The sequence below is a fragment of the Castor canadensis genome, chromosome 11 (assembly GCF_047511655.1).
Source record: "Castor canadensis chromosome 11, mCasCan1.hap1v2, whole genome shotgun sequence".
Lineage (NCBI taxonomy): Eukaryota > Metazoa > Chordata > Mammalia > Rodentia > Castoridae > Castor > Castor canadensis.
In genome coordinates, this window is record NC_133396.1 from 101,147,795 (window position 1) to 101,166,942 (window position 19,148).

Here is a 19,148-nt window from a genome sequence, read left to right on the forward strand (position 1 = left end):
ATAATATAAGGATATTTTTTGATGACTTTGGAAAAGACTCCCCATTGAATTCTCTGGAGCCAAAAATGTTTTTGAGACTCATTTTTGTATTAAATGTCTTCCTTTAATAGTGGTCTAATCATTTCCTTTTTTGCAGCATTTTTAGCATTTTAGATATTTAGTTTGTCATCTGTCTCTGGTGAATTATCACATTTCCTGTTCTGCAGATAGAAGCAAAATGCCATGCGAAGTGTGCTCCCTGGGCCAGAGGGTGGCCTTACCTTCTCAACAGAAAGATGCTCTCATCTCTTCACTGAGAGCCTCTAGCAGATGGTTGCGTCTCTTTGCATCATTTTTCTTAACCCCTCCTACATATTTAAGACCAAGTCTTCTCCCTTTCTCTGGTTCTCATTGTGTGAGTCTGTCTAGCCCCTATTGCTGCATGGCCATTGTCCACAAATTCCTGGCTCCTTCACAGCCTCCACACTTCACTAAGTCATTGGGCTGTCACAGGCTTTCTGTGCTTGCTGGTGCAGATGAATATGGCACGGTAGTGCAGAGGGCTGGCCCTGGAGCCAGACTGGCCCAAGTTTGAATCCTGTTTCTTATGCTAAGTACCTTTGAGATTCTGAGCACATGATTTAACCTTCTGAGCCTCCATATTCTCACCTGTAAATTGGAGATCAATAATACTGGATTACTGTGAGAATTCCTTTGGTTATCCAGCCAATCCTTGTTAATTGCCTAATGTGTGTTCAGACATTGTTTTAGGTGCTAAGAATAAAGGTGGTCAACAACACAACAAAAACCTAGCACAGTGGTGCACACCTGTCATTCTATGACTTGGGAAGCTAAGGCAAGAGGATTGCAAATTTAAAGCTAGCCTGGGCCACATAGTGAGTTTGAGGTCAGCCTGAGCTCTAATAGCAAGACTGTATAGCAAAGCAACAACAGAAACCAAAGTAAAACAAAAGAAGAAAAAGCCCTGTCTTTATGGAACTAATTCTGGAAGAGTCAGATAAACAAATAAAAGCGTAAGTTAAAAAACCAATGAAAAAATATATGTACATATAGATACATGTACAAATGTACATATATATGTGGAATGCTAGGCAAACCCAGGGTATCACACATGCTAAATAATTCTTTGTGTGTGTGTGTGTGTGGGACTGGGGTTTGAACTGAGGGCCTCATGCTTGTTAGGCAAGTGCTTTGCCACTTAAGCCATGGCCCCAGCCACACATGCTAAATAAATACTCTACCACTGACCTACCTCCAACCTGATATGTATATATTTTTACATATTACATCTATTTATCTATCATCTGTCCATCCATCCATCTACCTACTTACATTTGAGTTAGTGAGTATTTATGAATAAAAGCAAAGAGAATGGAGCAAAGGTATCAGGAGTGTTACTTTATTAACATGGAGGTGGACTGTGGGGACCTTTCTGAGGAGGTAATGTTTAAGGAGTGATCTGAAGGAAGCCAGGCATGTGAGGGGAAAGTGTTCTTGGCAGAGGGGCCATCAACAATAAAAGTCCTAAAGTGAGATTAAAGAAAGTTTAATCAAAATTTTACAAATAAAAGCCTGATATCATTATGGCACAAAATGAGCTGCAGTTACTGCACCTGCAAGCAGTGCTATGACAGTCACCATCACTATCACCATTAGAGTTGAATAAAGGGCCAGGATAAGATTCAGGCAGGAACTGACTTCTGACTGTTACTCTGATATCCTAGTGTTTTTCATTCCCAGAGACCCCTGGAGGAACGCACACCACCCATCCACCCCTCCATCTCCAGGACACAGCATCCTTCCTTACTGCTTGTCAAACCCCACCCAAGAAGCTCATCAGTACCTCAGGTGAATTTCAAGGCTGCATCCACATTACCTTTGTCCCCTAAAGATGTCCCCCAGAACAAGCTCTGTGTGTAGTATAGACTATAAATCGGTACTGATTGTCACATTCCTCAACAATCACCCCCTGCCCCTACCTTGTCAAATTAAAAGTGGCCTGATTTTCATCTGGAACAGAGAAAGCAGAAGTGGCCATAATGTTTGGGCCCTTATAGACTCACATGTTTTTTGCTGTCCTGGACAAGACCTTCTGGCTCTTGGGGTAGAATTGGCCATGAAGAAGGGTGTCCTCCTGTATTTTTTTTTCTAGGTTATTTTGTAGTCTAACTTCTTCCCCTCTAGCTTTCTGTACCAGCACCGTCTGTTCCCTGATCACTTGTGTTCTCTGTATTGTTCTCGCTACAAGCCAAGTCCTGTCTCAGCATACATACCAATACTGAAATTTGGGAGGAGGCAAGTATGAATATAAAAATCAATTATGGAAGAGATTTCTTTTTTCATAAAGAAATGCAACTTTATTATTTTCAAGTACATATATAGTACCTCAAACTAGTGACTTACAAGTCACCAGTAAAGATCCTGTAGATGTTTCTTTAACAAATACATCAGGATTGATAATTAGCCCATGCATTTGCTACTTCTAAATGGATATTCCTAAAGTGCTTGTAAAGTCTAGTTTTAGATAGGCTAACTGTGCCACCCCAGCAATACTGCCTATGCTTTTAATTTCCTAAACAAATGCCATTTTTATTGATTGTGCACAGATAAATTTTGCCCACAGTCCATATTCTCAAATTAATCAATCTCAAATAAAAGTGATGGTATTCCATTTAGATTTCTAACACAAGGCAATGACTCACTTATTTCAAAGTACTTCTGATAAAGCAAAATTCCAGTGCAATGAGATAATAACCATTGGGAGGCTATTTATGGACCTGACCTAAAATTTGTCTTTTGTCCTTCCTTGCTGCCTTAGGCCTTCCATTTTCCTTAGGTGTCTGTCTAACTTTCTTGGCTTCTCTATTTCTCTATGGAGGGCATTCCCAGTGTCTTCTAAGCCAGGCTTAGAGAATGGGCAGAACTGCCTGCACAGCAAAAGTGTTAGCTGGAGAGGGTTAAAGGAAAGAAAAGTATCTACCATAGGAACCTGAAGCCAACTCCCCATCTCAGAGTAAGTGGGCACAATGATCATCAGTGTGAAGGGCACTTGTGTCTGGGGAGTGACCTTACTATCTGAGGACTCAGACAGGTCTTAATATTTTCCCTCTGTCCAAAGGTTCTGGCCATGTCATGACCTAAGCTGATTCTGCATATCCCCGGAAGACAGGAATGTTCTGGAAACTTCACCCCAATTCCAGCCAATGGCCAGGATTCCTTTTCTGGGGCTGGCTTGGCAGTTCTGGGAATGATGCGGTTTCATCAGGGTGGGCATGGAGTTGGAAGGGAGTGGGGACTGAGAGAGAACTGGCAGCTGTCTGGGGTCCAGGAACAGCATGGAATGAATACCTGAGGACTTAATATTCTAAAGGGTGGGGTGTTGCCAAGAGCATGTGATTGAGACAGCTGGAGCTACTGTGACATCTGGGCCTCATGGACCTAGAGGACCACCAGCCAAGAGCCAGAGGGACATTTGGTAGCACACAATCTGGTCCTATCGCTGCTGCTACTCTGATGAGATAGGAGTTTGGCCTGGGATAGTCTAAAAGGGCAGAGCTGACGGCCATGCCATATACCTCAAGACAAGTCCAACTTTTGGTCATTAGTGGTATATCTCTCCTTTCCCGCCTCACTTCCTTTGCTGTCTCTCCCCCCAACCTCCCACCTGCTGCCAGCTTTCCTCTTGAGTTTCTAACTGGCCTTGACTGGGGGAACAGGCCTGGCCTCTCCAATCAGCTTCCCTTTCTGGCCTAAGGCTCTTGCACTCATGGGAGGAGACTTTGTAATTTCAAGGTCTGAGGGGAAGCAGAGGGGACAGTCAGGCAGGAAGCTAAGGAGGGGTGAGAGCATAAGGAGCGTGGAGACATAAATGGACATGTGGTGATCTGAGAGGGTTTCCTTCTTCCAGATTACACAGGTCTCTGCCTTCAGATGTTGACTATTTGAGTAGGAGTGTGGGTGAAGGGCTAGGGCATGGGGAGGGCTGGGGTAAGCCCCAATTCTTCAACATGGTGGAGTGGGATGGAAAAGGATCTGGGCAGGGGACCCTAACATGTGTTCACAGGTCTACAGCGTGATCATTCCAAGCTTATTTACCCACTCCCATCAAGTTAGCCTGCTGAATTGCTTTACTCTCTCCCAAATCATTCCCCAAAACACCACCCCAGGCTTTTCCATCTCACTACACCACCTTCCCTGCAACATTTCCAGAGCACCCCATTTCTCTGGTACCCTCCTCTTCTTTCAGTGAGCTCAGTAGTATGTCTCCTTCTCCACCCAGCCTGTTAGAGAGATTGGAGTAAAGGTAGCAGTGTAAGCTCAAAAGGAAGCAAGAGACCAGTGTGTTTGTTGGGGTGGGGGTGGGTGGGTGGGGAGGAGTGTTATGTAGCTTAGGCCAGGTGGAAAGAGAGGCTTGGGGGGAGGAGGTGGAGGGAAGCAGCTGCAGAAGGGGAGGAAGGAGAGACTTTGGGCCATGGGCGGGGCTGTAGGTTAGAGGGAGGAGAGGAGGAACCTGTCTTCAGGGAAGACTTGTATTTAGCACTGTGGAGGCTAAAAATGCAAATGCCTACAAGGCAAATGCCTACAGGGCTCTCAGGTAACACATGTGACTGTGGGAGCAGGTGTTGTGAAGTCACCAGTGTTTTGAAGAAATGAGGCTAGAGGACTAAGAGTTCTGATTTTTCAGAAGTCAGAAATTCAGATTTTATGTGGAAGCCCCTAAATTGTAGATACTACGCCAATTAAAAACCACACAAATACAAAATAGTGGGCACGGTAAACGAAACATGACTGTATTTGGTTTGTAGGCCATGCCTTTTTAACTCAATTAGTGATCAAAAATGCTTGTTGAAAAAAATAAACAAACTCCTGATTGATGCCTGGGAATCAGGAGGTCTGGGTTCTAGTGCCAGCTCTGTGACTCCTTGCCTTATGACCCTGAACAAGTAAATTCATCTGTGTGCCTCCCCTCTTTATTTGTAAAAAATGGAGGTGAGGTGACTAGATGATCTTGAAGGGCCCTTCTAATTCAAATATTCTGTGACTTCAGGAGAAGGCTGGGACCTTGGAGCCCCATGGTCAATTAGGTGGGACATAGAATCTGAGAGGAAGCGGGCAGGAGGGCAGGTTCCTGGGGCTTGGGGCCAGGATCTAAGGGCTCCAAGGAGCAGGAGCTGGGATGCAAGGTGGGAGTGGGGTGTGGGTATGGAGTTTTGGAGTGGGATACAGGTGGGGTGGAGGTACTTACCCCCAGGATATCGCCGCAGGATAAGCTTTCGGACCTCATCATAGATGAAGATGAGGAGACTGTAGGGGAAGGCACAGAACCACCAAGTAACCCTGAAAGCAGTGGAGGAGAGGGTCAGGAGCCTCAGGAGTTGGCACATTGTCACACAAAGTAGGATTCAAATGATTAGAACTTGGATCCTAGAGAGGGTCCAGGGCATGTCTGTGCCACTCACTTGGCCACCTTAAGAGACACTCACTTGAGTGGGTACATGCGGAGGGCCACCCCCATGCCTGGGCAGTAAGACAGAAAGGCAGCCAATGCTGTCTCCTCCAGGAGCCCAAAAATCAGGATCTTGTTCCTGGAAAGACAAAGAAAGATGAGTTTGAAGGTGGGTAGTGAGGGAGAGATTCAGGGACACTCCTGAGGGGGCAGAAGGGAAAAGAGAAGAAATGTGAGGGAAGATTTAGAAATGGCATCTTCCTATGTCCTCTTTAAACACCCTCTTCTCATGCTTTATGCAATCAAAGAAAAAAAATTTTGTACTTACTGAGTTTACCTCTAATTATTGTCTATCACATTCATTACTTGTTTTTAATGTATTGGGTGATGTATTCTGTACCAGAGATACAGTGACCAACAGGGACTTTCCCTCATGCATCTTATAATCTTGTTATTGCTCCAGGTAGATGCTCTGGGAAAGTGTCATCTCTCCAACAAGATGCTTTGAAAGGATAGGTTAATGGGGCACTCTTATAATCCTAGAGCTCAGGAGGATTGTCAGTTCAAGGTCAGTCTGGGCTACATAGTAAGACCCTGTTTCAAAAACAAACACAACCCACAAACAAACAAGGTTCTTTGAAAACTCCTTTGGTGCAGAGCTTATGCATGTCTTATATTTCTGTGTTTCTTACAACCCTCATGGTGGTTCATCAAAGATATTGAGTAAAGAAGAGGATGTTTCTAAAGTACTTAGCCCAGGGGACACTCAGTGGTTAACATATGTTCACTACATCAGAACTGGAAAGCAGACCAGAGCAAGGCTCTGAGGGAAGTTTCTGGAAGTCAGACAGGTGGAGCCTATTCTCAGCTCTGCCACTTCCTGGCTTTGGATGGTAAACAATCTCAACCTCTCTGAGCTATGTGCTCCTTCTCTGTAAAAAAGATTTTACCTTTATATCATCGAGTTGCTGGGGGATATTAAGGGAGATGTTATATGGAAAGCTCTGGAACACAGAAAGTCATCAGTCATATTACTTGATCCTTTGTAGTCTTATGCACAATGCCTCTTTATGACTGAAGCCAAAGGTTCCCCAACTTTTCACTCACCAATGACTCTCTTGTTTTTCTTCAGTAAAGGCCACATTTAAATGATTTTTGTCTCTCAAGTTGCATTTGTTAATTAGTAAATAATATACTTCCCTATTTAAAATTTGTTAGAAATATTCATGACCTCCAAACAGAAACTTGTAGATCAGCATGTAGTCACTGTACTTCATGATATATTTCATAGCTTTTGCTAAAAAATAACGTTAGCAAGCCTGGCAACCTTCTCACATATAAGTGCTCATTTCATACATAAAGCTTTTTGAAGTAATACAATTGCATTTCTGAAGTCCCCCAATGGCCCAAGGACCTATGGTGAGGCCCAGGTGCTGGGGCTGCCTCTGGCCAAGGTATTAGCACTTCTTTCCCTGTATCAGCCAGAATCATTTTTTCTTTCTCATTTGCCTCTCACCTGGGCTGGACTTAGCTAGTTTGGCTGAGATCTTACTTTCCTATGTCACCCAAGTGCTGTACCCCAGTCCCAGGTCCCAGGACTATACCATTTCTTAGACTTTCTGGGAAAAAAAAACAAAAACAAAAAGTAACTTGGGAATAGTGGCCATTGTTTATACTAGGAGGACACTTTCAGCACTCAACTCTCATCCATGCCAGAATCACAAATTATTGCTTTGCTTTTCTAATAAGTGAACAGACTCTGTGACAGGCGAACCACCACGATGTAGGCTGGGAGCTGAGAGTTTGGGTTTTAGAGACAGGTCTGGTGTACCATTAGTACTGGGTGACTGCAGGCACATCATTTACCCTTTTCAGGACCGCTTGTCTATGCAATGAACAATAATATTCACCTTGTGGTGAGGCACTTGGTACAGTATCAGGCACATGGTACCATGCTGTAAGAAGGCCTGAATCTGCCCACAGGTAGATGTAGCATCACAGGGCAAGTGCCATACACTAGGCTTCTGGCCAAGTGGTGGTGGAGAATGCAGGACACCCTGGATTTAGAGTTGTGCAAAGGTCAGAAGTGGGTGCTACTAGAGTAAGAGATGGGGAAAGGAAGGGAAGCAGGGAGGAAGAAAGGAAAGGAAAGGAAAGGGGAAGAAAGGAGAAAGGAAAGGAAAGGAAAAGAGGAAAAAGGAAAGGAAAGGAAAAAGGAAAAGAAAGGAAAAAGGAAAGGAAAGGAGGTATGGAGAGAAGATGAAAAGGAAGGTGGAAGGAAGATCATAAACTAAATTTTAGGAGCAAAGTTAGAACTTATTAGAACTATTCCTGTCATTCATCCTGTCTTTCACCTATTTCAGATCTGCTATGGATGAACAGCTGGGTAATTAAAATCATATGAGCCCTCCCAGACCTAGGCCCAGGGGTTTGAGGTGATCTGGCATTGGAATCCTGGCCTATGTGGGTTGGTGACCCTCCTCAGAACACTTTGGGTGGGTGGGTACCAGTAGGGGTTGGTGCTCACTTCATGCCCTGCTGGAAGACGGAGTTGCGGCGGGTCTTGCAGATGATGAGGTCGGCCCATTGCACTACTACGATGCTGGCAAAGAAGGCTGTGTGGCATGTGAACTCCACCACCTTCCGCTGCTCGTAGGTCTGGGGGAGTGTGGACAGAGAGAGGTGAGAGTGTCAGAGGAAGAGGTAGGACCAGAGTACAGGATGGTTTCAGGGCAATTGTTAAACCTGGTACCTAATCTACACTTTGCCCTCAGTTCCACTGAGGAACTGAGGCCACTAAGTTCTGGCCACTCTTGTGAGGCATTCAGCCCCTTTGTACATGTGCACCACACTTACCCAGCCCTACTTACCCACTCCTGTCCATAGCTGTCCTCCAGGTCGTTCGTGGTTCGGTCGTCCCAATCAAGGCGGATTCCCAGCAGTCGTGATGGCAAGAAACCATTCTCTGCCAGGATCACAAAGTAGGTAAAGAAGCCACCCAGTGCCTGGATCATCCCTGTGAATGTTGGGCAAACAGCAGGACCTGGGTCAGAGAAGGAAGCAGAAGGGGCCCACCTGCAGGACCAGAGATGGAAGTTCCTGGCTCTTGGGGCCCCTGTCCTGGAATTTTGCTTGGGGTTCATCTCTACAGAAATCTGGAAAAAGAAGCTGTTGAGAGTTCCCTCCCAGTCCCTGGGCTTGCATACCGATTTGTCCATAAGCCATGCTGATAAGTCGCTCATTCACCAGCTTGTCGGTCTGGGAGTTCCGTGGTTGCCGCTTCATGATGTCACTTTCAGCTGCTTCATAGGCCAAGGAGATGGCAGGGACCTGTATGCATAGGACACAGGGTGGGGATGGGGGGCATTTGAAGGGATGTGGGAGACAACAGGAGAAGCAGTAGATCAGCAGTGAAAAATCTTCAACATGATTCAATACACATTAAGATCCTATTCCCCCACCCCCGTCCCCCGGCTTCTCTTTAACAGTCACAAACTGGTCAGCTGCCCTGCTGCAGCTCCATCTGCTGCTCACCCCCCCACCCCTTGGGTCTATGTGACTGCCTTGCCTCCCCCCTAGTCCTCTGGCCTCACCATATCAGTGCCCAGGTCAATGCAGAGGATGGTCACAGTGCCCAGAGGGAGGGGGATGTTGGCAATAATGAACAGCAGGAAGGGGGTGATCTCGGGGATGTTGCTGGTCAGGGTGTACGCAATGGACTTCTTCAGGTTGTCAAAGATCAGGCGGCCTGTAGGGAGGTTCTGAGGATGTCAGAGATTAGAAGGACCCTCCCCACCCCAGCCTGTGAGGTGTGGCTGCCCATTTTCCTGAGAGAGGCAGGTGTTATGTTTGAGGGAAACTAAAATAGCCTTGGGCTGCCTAGAATCCTGAATTGATTCTTCCTGTTGGTAGAAGGCACAGGCAGCAGAAGGGCTGGCTTCAGATATCCTGGATGCCACCCCAACCCATGCAGCCTTCTCACCCTCCTCCACGCCTGTGACGATGGAAGCAAAGTTGTCATCCAGCAGGATCATGTCGGCTGCCTGCTTAGAGACATCAGAGCCAGAGATGCCCATAGCAATGCCAATGTCAGCCTTCTTCAGAGCCGGTGAGTCATTCACCCCATCTCCAGTCACTGCCACAATGGCTCCCTGGAAAGGAGAGCATTTAAGATGAACCTCCTGCCCAAGCAGTCCCTGACTTTGCCTTGTCCCTAACTCCTACCACCTGCTCACCTGCCTCTGACATCCCTCCACAATGATGAGCTTCTGCTGAGGAGAGGTCCGAGCAAACACGATCTCTGTGTGGTCCCTAAGGATCTCATCCAGCTGCTCTGGTGTCATGTCCTTCAGGTCTGAGCCATGCACCACACACGCCTTGGCTTCTCTGGAGGGTAGAAATGTTGGTGGCTGACTACTGTGCTCATGTCAGTCTCACTGCCTCTCCTCACCATCTCTGGGCCTCAGTCTACCTGCTAAGTCAGGTTTCCACTTTGCCTCAACACCTCTCTCTCTCAATGCCTTGTTCTTACATCTATCTCTCTCTCTCTCTCTCTGAGGAGGTAACACTATATCCTCACCATGTGGCATCACCACAGGCATAAGTACAGTTTGGTAGGCTGTGTGCTAATTCCTTCTTCCCACTTCCACAGCAACCTCACAATGTGGACAGAATTCTAATTTTGTAGTTGAGAAAGTGGAAGTTCAGGAAGGCAAAATGACATCTCCAAGATCACATAGCTTATCAGTGTGGACATAACTCAGGACTGAGAAACTAATCACAGAGGCATCAGAGATAAGGCCTTAGGCTAACCATCTGAATAACCCCAGGGCGCACTCAAGGCCTCTGTGGGGGAAGATGTGTTCATCTGGAGCAGGAGTTCTGCAAAAGGCCTCACCTGGGGTTGACTTGACTCACAGGAATGTTGAGCCGAGCTGCAATGTCCTCCACAGTCTCATTACCTTCTGATATGATGCCCACACCTTTGGCAATGGCCTTGGCCGTGATAGGGTGATCCCCGGTTACCATGATCACCTGGTGGGGAGAAGACAGAAAAGGAAAGCAATATTGAATTTTTCTTTTCTTTCCTCAAACCAGGGAAAGCTAGATCACCATAGATGTTTGAGGCTGGTAAATTCCAACCCCAAAAAATGGAAATGTGTGCATGTGTTTTGGGGGGGTAAGGCAGAAAGATAGTAACAAGTTGTGTTCAAGTTGTGTTCAAGAGATGAGACACAGACATAAGTTTGCTTAAATGAAGGAAAGCATCCATGACAGTGACAAGTTAGTGAAGGTCCCTTGGAAGAGAAGCCTGGGGTTTTTTTTTTTTTTTTTTTTTGGTGGGACTGGTATTTGAACTCAGGGCTTTGTGCTTGCAAAGCAGGGGCTCTATCACTTGAGGCACACCTCCAGTCCATCTTACTCTGGTTATTTTGGAGATGGGATCTCAACTATTTACCCAGTTTGGCCTCAAACTGCATCTTCCTTTTCTCAGCCTCCCGAGTAGCTAGGATTACTGGTATAACCCACTGGTGACCTGCTGAAGCCTGGTTCCTTTAGGAGAATTTTTAGGAGTTTGGATTTCAATGGGATATGAGGCAGTCAGAGATGGATGGGGGCTCCCTTATTTATACAGATGAGAAAACCAAGGCTTTGTGAAGCCATGATTTGCTCCAGGTCATAGGGACTCAAAACATGACTTTCTTAGTATCTAATGTGATTGCTGCAGAAATCTAAGTAGGGATAAGATGGAGAAAATGGCCTGCTGCCACCATCTTGTTCATTTGCTTCCAAAAGCCCTGTACAGTGTAGGAAGAAGGTGATTTCCACCTTAGGATAATGTTCATTGCTATTGGAGAATGGATAGGGTTACATGGGGACAGTGGTTGGTATTTGAAAGGCCAAGTAAGATGCTATTATCACCATAAAGTGATCAAAGCTGGATTAGGGTAGCATTTGCATATGTGGGTTTGTGGGGAAGTTCCCACAGATCCTGAGAAGGAAACCTCTTCAGGCCCCACTGCTTTCCCTCCCACTCCTATCACTCCACTGAAATGGTCCCCCAAAGGCCACATGAGCCTCCCACTGAATAAACAAAAGCATCTTTGCAAACCTCACCCTCCTTGACCCTCTGAGACATTGTCCCTCGTAAGCACTTCTCTTGAAACCTTATGCTTCCTTGGCTTCCAGAACTACTTTATTCCTGGCATGTTCTTTCCAGCCTCCTCAGGATGGTAGCCTAGGAGAATGAGCAAGCACTGACTTTGAAGTTGGACAGGAAACCTAAGTAAAAACAGTGACCTTCTCCACCTGTAGGATCTTAAACAAGATAGTTTGCTGAATCTGGGCTTAATGGTGGGGATGACTGCCACATTGTCATGATGATTAGGTAGATGCCCAATAAATGTTAGCTGTGATCTTCGATACCCTCTCCCCTGTTACTGGTTTCTCTTTTTCCACTTGCTCATAAATTGGTGTGGCTGAGGCTTTCATTCTCCCTCCCTTTTCTTGACTTACATTCTCTTCCTGGGCAGTATAATAAAATATACTAGCAAGCCTTTAGTGTGTGCCTATTTGCTAATAAGATGCAAATCTCCAGTCCTGACCCTCTTTCTTGAGTTTTAAACCATATTCCAACTGTTCCTGGAATCTCTCTCTGTGTTTCTTTTTGATGCTTCAAATTTAAGGTACAAACTGAACTCTTATCTCTACTCTCAACACCCCCACCAAACCTGCTCTCTCCTCCCTCCCTTATATACCATCTGCTCTATTCATTCTGTCACTCTCTCCTATCTTAACTCCCATATCCAGTTTGGTCATCAAGTTCTCAAAACATGTCTCAAATGCAACTATTTCTCCAATCCTTTGTTGTTGTCCTAGTTCAGGTCATCATTTCTTGCCTTAACTATTGTATAGCCTCTTAACCTGTCTCTCTGACTTCAGTTCTTTTCCAAACCCAGTCCTTCCTCTGTCCAGATAGCCTTAAAGCACATCTGTGGTCCTCTGTGACCCACAGGTTAAAGCTCAAGTCTTGTATTTAAGCAAAGTCCTTCCAACTGGACTTGACCCAACATTCTAAGCTCCTCAATGCTGTACCCACCTCCTGCTGACCACCCCCCAATATAGGCAAGTCAGGGTACGTGCTGTTCCCTGGTCTTGCCATGCCTTCCTCTCCCTTACTGCCTACAGAATCCTCTTCAGCCTTGAAGATCAAGGCTATCAAACCCTGTCCTATTCACTGAGACAGAATTAACTGTTACATGATGACTTCCCATAAAGTCCTTGTCCAGGTCTCTGTGCTAGTTCCCACCACTGCAAGAGGCATCTAACCTGGCAGGAGGAGAGCTTGGGCTTCCAGACAAGCTGACTGTGTTTTGTATTCCCAATTAGCTATTTACCAGCTCTGAGTTTCCTTTTTTTTTTTTTTTTTGCTTTTGTGAGACTGGGGTTTGAACTCAGGGCTTCATGTTTGCAAAGCAGGTGCTCTACCACTTGAGCCACATTACCAGTCCATTTTGCTCTGGTTAATTTGGAGATGGGGGAGGTCTCACGAATTTGCCTGGGCTGACCTTGAACTGTGATCCTCCTGATCTCAGCCCCCAAGTAGTTAAGATTACAGGCCTGAGCAATTGGTGTCCAGCCATTTGTTTTGTTTTTAAATGTGGGAAATCATGCCTACCTTAGAGAGTGAGTGGTTGTAGGGTTCAGAATTCATACACATGTAGAGCACCAAGTTCTCTGGTGTAACGGTTAAGAAACAGAAGACTACTTTGGTTCAAATCTTGGCCTTGTGACTTAGTAGCTATGTGGCCTTGGGTAAGTTACTTTGTGCCTCAGTTTCCCTCTCTGTAAAATAGAAAAAATACTAGTGCTTTCTCAGAGGGCTGTTGTGACAGTTAAATGAAATCATACAGGCTTAGTGCTTAGCATAGTGTCTGATTCATGCAAAAGTTTTTTAAAACTTTGGCTTTTTATCAGTGGCTAACCCATAGTAGGTGCTCAATGGCTCTAACTATTACGATTGTTTTGTGACAGGCTGTAAAGACATCTGTTTCCCCTGAGAGACCATGAGATGTGGGGCCTGTGTTCTATTCAATTTGGATCTCCAGCGCCTTGCCATGACCTGGCCCTCCAGTGGTCAGGGTGTGTTGCACTGATTTGGGAATCTGTGAGATGCTGAAAAAAAGAAGACCAAGGATGATACCAGAATTGGTAACCAAAAAAGGTAGATGGCAAAGAGCTGTCTTGGTCACCAGAACTTGACCAAGATGGTCACTTCACCAGTATGGAAGTGAGGTTTGTTTGTTAACTCCTACACCTTGCACAGTGTCTGATGCACAGTTGATAAACAGTAAATATTTGTTGAATCAGGAACAAACTTAGCACAGAGGAGGGAATGGTGTGCTTGAGTTGGGGGCAGTCTATGGGGTATTGAGGTAAATGAAGGGAAGCAGACAAGAGTTTGCTAATCTTACTCCAAATGGGTAGAGACAGAGGGGGTACTAGTTGTGAAAGGTCATATAAACAAGTCTCCAAGAGAGGGGCGCTCAATGAAATTGGAAGAGAAGAGTACACACACAGTTAAGTCAGTGTGCTGTGCCAAGAGGACCAGCATGGGGTCCACCTTTCCCTGCAGACAGACAGCTTCTCTTCTGGGTCAGTGGGAAGGAAGCCACTGGGGTCCTGTCTCTCCAGTGCAGCAATGCTGTAGTCCCTTGACTTTTGGCATGAAGGACGCAAGGACAGAGGGAAAGAAGGGAGGCTAGTACCTTGATGCCTGCACTTCGGCATTTGCCCACAGCATCTGGCACAGCTGCCCGAGGTGGGTCAATCATAGACATGAGCCCCACAAAGCAGAGCTTCTCCGTGGGAAAGTTCAGCTCATCGGTATCGAATTTGAAGCCCCGGGGAAACTTTCCCGAGGGCAGGTTCAGTTGACAGAACCCTGAGGAGAGGCCGAAGGAAGGAGTGAGAGTAACAAGGGCCTGGACATTTCCAAAGTCCCTCACCCAGGGATGCTACAGAGACTTGGAAATCCCTTTCTCAGCCCTGTTCCCTATTTCTGGCCCTCACCCAGCACACGTTCTCCCAGTCCTCCGAGTTCCATGTAGGCATTTTGAAAGGCGTCTTGCATCTCCTTGTCTAGAGGAATCTCCTTGCCCTGTACCAGGATGGTGGAGCACCGGTCCAGGATGCGCTCTGGGGCACCCTTCATCACCAGTACGTGGCCCTGGGGGCTGTCTTCTCGCTCATGGATGGACAACTGGAGAGGGGAAAGGCAATTACTGGAAAGGGGGACATATTTGGGTGGCTCCAGTGCCCAGCACAAGGTCTAAATACAGAGCAGCTGCTTCTAAGGAAACCTTCCTTAATAAAATAACCCAAATTCATCAAGGATTCTCAGCAAAGGGAGAATCTGCGTGTGGAAGGGTATTTCCAACTTGAGAGTCACTTCCATAAGACAGTGATTCACGCAGCAAATGGTTATTAGGGTCAGTTAAGATAGGCACTGTGCTAGGGATGAATAGCTCCCATTAGTATCCCCACCCAACACCAGCAGGGAGCTTTACCTCCACAGCTCATACATAACATAGCTGAAACTGTTCCTGACATTTAACAGGTGCCTAAAGACGGAAGGATACCATAATGGAATTACAGAAGTGTGCTTCAATTAAATGGGATGGCAGAGTTGAAGGACCATGATGGGGAGCTTTGGGAAGATGAGTTGAGATGAGTGATAGGTTGTATGTAGTAAGGACTATAGCAAGGTTTGGGAGTTAAGGTATGATTGCAACCAGACATGCAGTCAGACAAGTTGTCCCTGGGGGAGACGGGTGAGGAGACACAATCTTCAGATGGCCCTGTTAAGTCATTCTATGGATTCTCCTTTGGCTTTGTCTACTCCCCCCATTTTTGTTCCTTTCTCTTCCTCTGTCCCAGCGGCCCAACAAGACCTGGTACTTGTTGGTAGAGTTGAACGGAATCTCTGCCACCTTAGGGTTCCTGTCCCTCATCTTCCTCACTGAGCCACAGGATAGCTCAATGCACTTGAGCAGAGCTGACTCAGAGGCGTCACCAGCTGTATCCCGCTGTGAGAAGAGAAGAAACTTCAGTATCACAGTCGGGGAGGGAAAAGAGTGGGGGATCAGGTGAGGAGGGCATGGAAGTTCCCAAGACAACCTCAGGGTGTGTGAGGGAAAGCTGGGAATCAGCCAGGGGACTTTGGAGACATCCCTCCAAACATACTTGTGTGTGCGCTGGCTGACCCCTACCTTAGACACAGAGATGTTCTCCTGCCCAGCCTTGAAGACAGCACGGTTGCAGAGACCAGCAATCCTAGACAGGGCTGTCCATGTGGGGGATCGTTTGTCAAAAGTGGCCCCTGGGAGAAAATGCGAGAAGCAGGAGCTTGGCTTCCCTTTAGAGCATTATCTCATCCCCAGCTACACTGCCCTTCCAGTGCCACTGATCCCTCCACTCTGCCCTTCCAGTGCCATTGATCCCTCCACTCGCTCTGGAGCACCCAATCACCAGACTGATCTTCAGTGGTGTCAGCCTCATGGATCTGGTTGTCAAACCACATGTGAGCCACCGTCATACGGTTCTGGGTGAGGGTGCCTGTCTTGTCTGAGCAGATGGTGGACGTGGAGCCCAGTGTCTCCACTGCCTCCAGGTTCTTCACCAGGCAGTTCTTCCGTGCCATGCGCTTGGCTGTCAGGGTTAGGCACACCTGGTAGAGAAGAGAGCAAAAAAGGGTGAAGTCTAGAGCACAGATGTCCAAGACTTTTCCCTCAACTGTAGCTTTATTTCTTCTTCCTTAATCCAAATCCACAAATATGAATGGGACCTAATGGTAAGTAGTTAATGTGTTCAACATAGGAATATTGAATGAGATCATAGGTACATACTAAGGTAAATGCCCAGCAGGGAGTTGAAGATATTTGATTAAAACTTCAGAGAAGGCACAGGAATGTGTACACACACAGTGGCACTAGAAACTGTGGGAGGAAATGGGTTTATTTTAGAGAACTGGGGTTTGAGAATCAAACTGGGAGAAGAAGGAACAGTTGCTGTAGGGAACAGAGAACAAGAGAACCAGGATAGTGACATGGTAGTTGATGAAGGATGGAATTCTAGAAGGGTAGACAGCAGTATCCATTTCAGCAGCAGAGTTAAGGACAGGAGCTAAGAAATGTCACTAGATTTGCTAGTAAGTTATTGGTGACCTTTGAGAGAGCCTTTATAGGCAAGTTGGCCAGGATAAGACCAACACTGCAGGGGAGAGAAGAGCACATGGATGGTGAGAAAAAGCACTGTGACAAACTCTAGAGGAGAAGTGCCCAGATATAGCCCAACCTGAGATTTTTTTCAGACTTAAACTCTGACTATGTATTAAGTGATATATGAGTACAGCATCTAATATGTGACATTAGGGACTCAAAGGGGAAAAAAATAGCTGAAAGGCAATAAGCAACTACGCCTCTATCATTTTGAGGAAAGGGTAGGAGATTGTCCTCTGGTGACACTTTAGCCTGATCCACTCACAGTGACAGTGGCCAGAAGCCCCTCAGGCACGTTGGCCACGATGATACCGATGAGGAAGATGACCGCCTCCAGCCAGCTGTAGCCCAGGATGAGGGAGAGCACAAAGAAGGAGACACCCAGGAACACAGCCACCCCTGTGATCAGCTGAATGAAGTGTTCAATCTCCATGGCTATGGGTGTCCGCCCAACCTCTAGGCCTGAAGCCAGAGTGGCTATTCGGCCCATCACTGTCCGGTCACCTGTTGCAATCACGATGCCCCTGGCAGTGCCTGCAACAGAGGAAGGGACACAGAATGGGTGCCAGGGGTTGCCAGGGACTAAAATCTTGACCTAATTTCTGAGCAAAGAAAACCATCTCCGAGTAAAAAAAGGCCAAAGATTCAGATCCTGGAGCCTACTTTCAGTAGGTAGTACCTCATACAGGTTTATCCTCCCTGCATAGATCACCTATTCCAGACTCAAAACAACAACAGCTGATTTTCTCTTAAACTGGGACCTGAGGAGAAACCTTGCAAGCAATTCTAAAGTTCAAAATGAGGAGATTCAATAAATGAAATAAAGTTGCCTACAGCACTTCAGTAACATCAATCTTATATTTGATATCAGAAAGTATATTGTGAATACAAAGCACTTAGGGTTTTTTTGTGAAGTCTTAAGATTTTCTTTCTCAATGTTAGGCATAGATATAAAGGAAGCTTGGCAATCATTAACCCTTGTTACATGACAGGGTCTTTGGGAAAGGAAGTGAGGTATAGTGGAAAAAGCATGAGTGCTGGAGTCAGCAAAATCTGGGGTTCAAGCCCTGTATGAATTCCTACTCAGTGGTTGTTTCAGTAATTAAATGATATAATAATGTAATGCACCTAAACCAGTACCTAGCACATAGTAGGCATTTGACAAATATTAATTACATTCATCACCACTCCTTCCTCTGTTCAAAGCCAGGTGCAATATGAATAAATGAAAAAAAATAAAATTAAAAAAAAAAGCCAGGTGCAGAATAAGTAAGTACTCTTACTTATTCTGAATCTTATCTGGCATTTCTGAACAAATCAATTGTGGGTAATGAAAGTAAATTTCAGAATCTCAGTGATTTTTATTGTAATTCCAACTTGCTGAAGGAGGAAAAACAACCTCAAAGAAACATAACAGGCTAAGGAGAAATGAGTGATGGGAAGGGAAAGGTGTGAAGTTTGGATACAAGGCCTTCTTTGCCCCACTTCAGAGGCCTGTGGTCTAGTTAGGCCTCTTTCTCCCACCTTTTGCCCCATGCTCTTTCTCTGAGTAGCCCTGACTCAGCTCACTGGCTTGACCGCAGAAGGCACAGGCTCCACTTGTACTTGGGCCATTGCCCTTTTTTCAGTGATGGCACTCTGGGAGTGCATCATTTTTCATTCCAGAACCCAGAATAGATATGGAACAGACTGGGAAGCCTGTGCATGATAGAAATCTTTTGGTTTTCTTTCTGCACAGGCCTAGATGCAGCCTGAAGGAAAACCCAAGTGTTCACCTTGTTTGAAAACTTTCCTGACCCTCACCCAGCCAGGGGCTAGGGAAAAGCAAGGGTTGTGGAAGGAAGCAATTAATCTAGAACCATAAGCAATAGAAGTCATCAGTTATATCCAAAACCTCCTGGTTTGGGACATATATGTATCTGTGTGTGTGTGTGTGTGTGTGTGTGTGCGCGCGCGCGTGGGCACGCATGTACTTGTGGGGGTCCTGACTCATGATCTGAAGGCTTTCGAATCAACTCAGTCTGGAGGTGTGTAGAACAGTGATCTTCCCGTGGAGGTGACTTCCCCATGAAGCTATGCTGCCCCTGGCTAATGCCCTGCTTTCTGGAGGGGACAACTCAGGGCTCTCAACCACTCAATGCTCCTCTATGCCAGAGCTTTTGCCAAGTAAGTTCCATCACAAACCCCAATCCTGACCAAGGCTTAAGGGCTCAAAGTCTTCCCTCTGTGTTGGGATGAAGGGCTCCTCTGGCAGCCCAGCTTCTCACCTTCCACGCAGTTAGTAGAGAAGAAACAGATATTGCGAGTCTCCAGGGGGTTCTCGTGAGTGAACTCGGGGGAGCGGGTCTGGGGCTCCGACTCGCCTGTTAGAGACGAATTATCTACCTGAGGAGGAAGGGATGTGCAGTTATCAGAGCAGCAGA

At 46.2% G+C, this 19,148-nt stretch overlaps 1 protein-coding gene and 1 long non-coding RNA gene across 9 annotated transcripts in view; both read right to left on the minus strand.

Moving 5' to 3' along the window:
• Atp1a2 (ATPase Na+/K+ transporting subunit alpha 2) overlaps nt 1–19,148 on the minus strand; it is a 71,951-nt gene that overhangs the window by 44,029 nt on the left and 8,774 nt on the right. For 7 of the 8 annotated variants that reach the window (XR_012438876.1, XM_074047701.1, XM_074047702.1 and 4 more), the window contains exons 7-22: nt 18,993–19,110; nt 16,991–17,259; nt 15,977–16,175; nt 15,718–15,827; nt 15,400–15,534; nt 14,519–14,708; nt 14,215–14,390; nt 10,344–10,480; nt 9,682–9,832; nt 9,429–9,597; nt 9,040–9,194; nt 8,653–8,776; nt 8,317–8,462; nt 7,974–8,104; nt 5,484–5,585; nt 5,246–5,337 (exon numbers count right to left, since the gene is read on the minus strand). Coding sequence is in view for 7 of the 8 variants with exons in the window: in XM_074047701.1 (XP_073903802.1) it covers nt 5,246–5,337; nt 5,484–5,585; nt 7,974–8,104; nt 8,317–8,462; nt 8,653–8,776; nt 9,040–9,194; nt 9,429–9,597; nt 9,682–9,832; nt 10,344–10,480; nt 14,215–14,390; nt 14,519–14,708; nt 15,400–15,534; nt 15,718–15,827; nt 15,977–16,175; nt 16,991–17,259; nt 18,993–19,110 (2,404 nt within the window). In the remaining variant the exon portion in view is untranslated. Of the gene's footprint in view, nt 1–2,330; nt 4,281–5,245; nt 5,338–5,483; nt 5,586–7,973; nt 8,105–8,316; nt 8,463–8,652; nt 8,777–9,039; nt 9,195–9,428; nt 9,598–9,681; nt 9,833–10,343; nt 10,481–14,214; nt 14,391–14,518; nt 14,709–15,399; nt 15,535–15,717; nt 15,828–15,976; nt 16,176–16,990; nt 17,260–18,992; nt 19,111–19,148 lie in introns of those variants that run through there. The other variant, XM_020169218.2, reaches the window with a different exon arrangement.
• On the minus strand, nt 10,740–14,207 carry LOC141413886 (uncharacterized). The gene is made up of 2 exons (XR_012438880.1): nt 13,125–14,207; nt 10,740–11,684 (listed from the first exon to the last, which is right to left on the minus strand). It is a non-coding gene; the product is annotated as an uncharacterized lncRNA (long non-coding RNA).